Here is a 5,238-nt window from a genome sequence, read left to right on the forward strand (position 1 = left end):
CATCCCTGCCCCCATCCCTGCCCCCATCCCTGCCCCATCCCTGCCCCCATCCCTGCCCCATCCCTGCCCCCCATCCCTGCCCCCATCCCTGCCTCCATCCCTGCCCCATCCCAGCCCCATCCCTGCCCCATCCCTGCCCCCCATCCCTGCCCCCATCCCTCCCCCATCCCTGCCTCCATCCCTGCCCCATCCCAGCCCCATCCCTGCCCCATCCCTGCCCCCATCCCTGCCCCATCCCTGCCCCATCCCTGCCCCCATTCCTGCCCCATCCCTGCCCCCATCCCTGCCCCCATCCCTGCCCCCATCCCTGCCCCATCCCTGCCCCCATCCCAGCCCCCATCCCTGCCCCCATCCCTGCCCCATCCCTGCCCCCATCCCTGCCCCCATCCCTGCCCCATCCCTGCCCCCCATCCCTGCCCCCATCCCTGCCCCCCATCCCTGCCCCATCCCTGCCCCCATCCCTGCCCCCATCCCTGCCCCATCCCTGCCCCCATCCCTGCCCCCATCCCTGCCCCATCCCTGCCCCCATCCCTGCCCCATCCCTGCCCCCATTCCTGCCCCATTCCTGCCCCATCCCTGCCCCATCCCTGCCCCCATCCCTGCCCCCATCCCTGCCCCCATCCCTCCCCCATCCCTGCCCCATCCCTGCCCCCATCCCTGCCCCATCCCTGCCCCCATCCCTGCCCCATCCCTGCCCCATCCCTGCCCCCATCCCTGCCCCATCCCTGCCCCCATCCCTGCCCCATCCCTGCCCCCATCCCTGCCCCCATCCCTGCCCCATCCCTGCCCCCATCCCTGCCCCCATCCCTGCCCCCATCCCTGCCCCATCCCTGCCCCCATCCCTGCCCCATCCCTGCCCCCATCCCTGCCCCCATCCCTGCCCCCATCCCTGCCCCATCCCTGCCCCCATCCCTGCCCCCATCCCTGCCCCCATCCCTGCCCCATCCCTGCCCCATCCCTGCCCCCATCCCAGCCCCATCCCAGCCCCATCCCTGCCCCATCCCTGCCCCATCCCTGCCCCCATCCCAGCCCCATCCCAGCCCCATCCCAGCCCCATCCCAGCCCCATCTCTGCCCCATCCCTGCCCCATTCCAGCCCCATCCCAGCCCCATCCCAACCCCATCCCTGCCCCCATCCCTGCCCCCATCCATGCCCCCATCCCTGCCCCATCCCAACCCCATCCCTGCCCCCCTGCAGCTTCTTCCCTCGCCCCACGGAGCGCATGTTCCTGCTGAGCCTGGAGGAGCCCTCTCTGCTCCGCTACAGCCTCGCCTTCCCCTGCCTCTGCAGCCACTTCTCGCGCTGCCCCCACCCCATGTGCCCCGAAGAGGTGGGTCCTGCCCATGGGCACGCTCCGGGGGGGGGCCCCCATGGCCACCCCTCGCCCTGGACCCCCCTTTGTCCCCTTGCAGTACCCGCCGCTGGAGGCCGCGGCGCTGGCCTCGTGCCGGCGCTTCCTGGAGGAGCTGGCTCGCCAGGCCAGCGCCTGCCTCCTGGACGCTTGCGCGGCGCAGCACCAGCTCAGCGAGCAGGTGAGGGCCTCCATGGCCTGCAAGGGGGCCTCCGGCGCTTGAGGTCTCCGTCGCCTTCGGGGCCATGGCGTCGGGGCCCCGCGGGAGGGCTTGCGTCGGGCGGCGCCTCCAAGCTCCATGGGCAGGGACCCCTTCCGCCGGAGCCCCTGGCTCCAGCCTGGCCCTCGAGAGCCGGGGCAGCCCCAGCTTCTCCCTTCAGCCCCTGCCCACCAGGCAGGAGCCTCGGGTGCCTTCGGGTTCCCCATGGCCTTTGGGGGCCCTGCAGCCTCTTGGAGCCCTGTGGTCTCCCTGAGCTCCATTGGGAGAGCGATGGCTCCCCCCCCGCCTCTGCTCCTGGAGGTGCTGCCCGGCTCGGAGCCCTGACCCGCGTCCCTCAGCTGCTGCCCAAGCACTGCGCCTCCAGCATCAGCAAGGCCCGGGGCAAGAAGAGCCCCAAGCAAGCAGCCAAGAAAGGGGAAGCCGAGAGGGAGAAACCAGGGGCTGAGAGCCAGAGGAAGGACAGGACCTTGAGCACCAAGTGAGGGCCAGCGGGGAGGGCAAGGGGATGGCGGGCACCGGGCATTGGGGATGGAGAGGGGATGGTGGGGATGGGGAGGGGATGGTGGGGATGGGGAGGGGATGGTGGGGATGGGGAGGGGATGGTGGGGATGGAGAGGGGATGGTGGGGATGGGGATGGGGATGGTGGGGATGGGGAGGGGATGGTGGGGATGGGGAGGGGATGGTGGGGATGGGGAGGGGATGGTGGGGATGGAGAGGGGATGGTGGGGATGGGGATGGGGATGGTGGGGATGGGGAGGGGATGGTGGGGATGGGGAGGGGATGGTGGGGATGGGGAGGGGATGGTGGGGATGGAGAGGGGATGGTGGGGATGGGGAGGGGATGGTGGGGATGGAGAGGGGATGGTGGGGATGGAGAGGGGATGGTGGGGATGGGGAGGGGATGGTGGGGATGGGGAGGGGATGGTGGGGATGGGGAGGGGATGGTGGGCCCCAGGCCCTGGGGATGACCACGCTGTGCCGTGGGGCCGTGGTGTGCCCAAGGGGCTGTCCCACGGGGCTGTGTGGGGCTGAGGGCTCCTGTCCCCCCCCCAGCATGGACAAACTGCACCAGACCCTGTCCGAGCTGGCCCTGAGCTTCAGCCACGCGCCCTCCTTCACCGTCTTCGGGCACACGGTGACACCGGGCGAGTACCTGGGCAGGCACCTGGAGACCCGGCTCAGCCGGTGGGGACCGCGCCATGGCCATGGGGGACACCCAACAGCGGCCTTTGGGCATCCCCATCCCCATCCCCATCCCATCCCATCCCCATCCCCATCCCCATCCCATCCCCATCCCCATCCCCATCCCATCCCCATCCCCATCCCATCCCCATCCCCATCCCATCCCATCCCCATCCCATCCCCATCCCCATCCCATCCTCATCCCCATCCCCATCCCATCCCCATCCCATCCCCATCCCCATCCCATCCCCATCCCATCCCCATCCCATCCCCATCCCCATCCCATCCCCATCCCATCCCCATCCCCATCCCATCCCCATCCCATCCCCATCCCCATCCCCATCCCATCCCCATCCCATCCCCATCCCATCCCCATCCCATCCCCATCCCCATCCCATCCCCATCCCCATCCCATCCCCATCCCATCCCCATCCCCATCCCCATCCCCATCCCCATCCCCATCCCATCCCCATCCCATCCCCATCCCCATCCCCATCCCCATCCCATCCCCATCCCCATCCCCATCCCCATCCCCATCCCATCCCCATCCCCATCCCCATCCCATCCCCATCCCCATCCCCATCCCATCCCCATCCCATCCCCATCCCCATCCCCATCCCCATCCCATCCCCATCCCCATCCCCATCCCCATCCCCATCCCATCCCCATCCCCATCCCCATCCCCATCCCCATCCCCATCCCCATCCCCATCCCCATCCCATCCCCATCCCCATCCCCATCCCATCCGCATCCCATCCCCATCCCCATCCCATCCCCATCCCATCCCCATCCCCATCCCCATCCCCATCCCCATCCCCATCCCATCCCCATCCCCATCCCCATCCCCATCCCCATCCCCATCCCCATCCCCATCCCATCCCCATCCCCATCCCCATCCCATCCGCATCCCATCCCCATCCCCATCCCATCCCCATCCCCATCCCCATCCCCATCCCCATCCCATCCCCATCCCCATCCCCATCCCCATCCCCATCCCATCCCATCCCCATCCCCATCCCATCCCCATCCCATCCCCATCCCATCCCCATCCCATCCCCATCCCCATCCCATCCCCATCCCCATCCCCATCCCCATCCCCATCCCATCCCCATCCCCATCCCCATCCCCATCCCCATCCCCATCCCCATCCCCATCCCATCCCCATCCCCATCCCCATCCCATCCGCATCCCATCCCCATCCCCATCCCCATCCCATCCCCATCCCCATCCCCATCCCCATCCCCATCCCATCCCCATCCCCATCCCCATCCCATCCGCATCCCATCCCCATCCCCATCCCATCCCCATCCCATCCCCATCCCCATCCCATCCCCATCCCCATCCCCATCCCATCCGCATCCCATCCCCATCCCCATCCCATCCCCATCCCATCCCCATCCCATCCCCATCCCATCCCCATCCCATCCCCATCCCCATCCCCATCCCCATCCCCATCCCATCCCCATCCCATCCCCATCCATCCCCATCCCCATCCCCATCCCCATCCCATCCCCATCCCATCCCCATCCCATCCCCATCCATGTCCCCACAGGGCCATCGTGGCCATGGCAGGCTACAACCAGGCCACGCAGGAGGTGGCTCGGCCCTCGGAGGTGCTGGTGGGGCTCAGCTCCTACGTGGCCTCCATCCAGTCCTTGGGCCGGTTCCTGGGCTTGGACCCGGGGCGCATCATCCGCAGCGTCCTCCTGCAGCAGACGCAGCCCCGCGATGGGGCCGGGGAGCCCACGCTCACCACCATCTACACCAACTGGTGGGTCCTGCCCCATGGCGTGCCCTGGGGGGCACGGGGGGGCCCGGTGCCCGCGTCCATGGGCGCATGGAGGGGTTCAACCAGGCAAAGAGCCGCTTTCTGCATTGCCTTGGAGCCCACCCCTTCCATTGGAGCAGCTTGCTCCAAAGCCCTGTGTCCAACCTGCCCCAGGGAGGGGGCACCAGAGCCCTAGGGAGAGCTCCAGGCTTGGGGACGCTGCGCATGGGAAAGGAGCGGGATTGCTGGAGCTCAGCAGGAGCTCGTGGCCAAGGGCAGGGATCGTGCCCCTCGGGTCCTGAGCTCGGCGCTGAGCCCCTCACTGCAACAGAGACCTTGAGGGGCTGGAGCCGGAGCAGGGCAATGGGGCTGGAGCGGGGCCTGCAGCACAAGAGATGGGGCCTGGGGGGAGCGGAGGGGGAAGAGCGGGCTCAGGGGGGACCTCACGGCTCCCTGACGGGGCGATGGAGCCAGGCTCTGCTCCGAGGGATGGGGAAGAGGAACCGGCCTCAGGCTGCACCAGGGCAGGTTCAGGCGGAGCTGAGGAGCAATCCCTGCCCACCCCCACCATCCCCTGCCCATCCCCAATGATTGATGCCACCATCCCCTGCCCATCCCCAGTGTTTGATGCCACCATCCCCTCTCCATCCCCAATGTTTGATGCCCACCATCCCCTCTCCATCCCCAATGTTTGATGCCCACCATCCCCTGCCCATC

The 5,238-nt window shown here is 68.9% G+C and overlaps 1 protein-coding gene across 1 annotated transcript in view; it reads left to right on the forward strand.

The window, feature by feature from the left end:
- LOC308232733 (nck-associated protein 1-like) overlaps positions 1-4,524 on the forward strand; it is a gene marked incomplete at both ends in the record, with an annotated part of 25,145 nt that extends 20,621 nt beyond the window's left edge. The window contains 5 exons of the mRNA XM_080639966.1: positions 1,198-1,330; positions 1,413-1,532; positions 1,910-2,049; positions 2,625-2,756; positions 4,306-4,524. Coding sequence (XP_080496092.1) covers positions 1,198-1,330; positions 1,413-1,532; positions 1,910-2,049; positions 2,625-2,756; positions 4,306-4,524 — 744 coding nt within the window. The remainder of the gene's footprint in view (positions 1-1,197; positions 1,331-1,412; positions 1,533-1,909; positions 2,050-2,624; positions 2,757-4,305) is intronic.
- Positions 4,525-5,238: the final 714 nt, after the last annotated feature.

The sequence above is a fragment of the Psittacula echo genome (genome assembly GCF_963264785.1).
Source record: "Psittacula echo genome assembly, contig: SCAFFOLD_114, whole genome shotgun sequence".
Lineage (NCBI taxonomy): Eukaryota > Metazoa > Chordata > Aves > Psittaciformes > Psittacidae > Psittacula > Psittacula echo.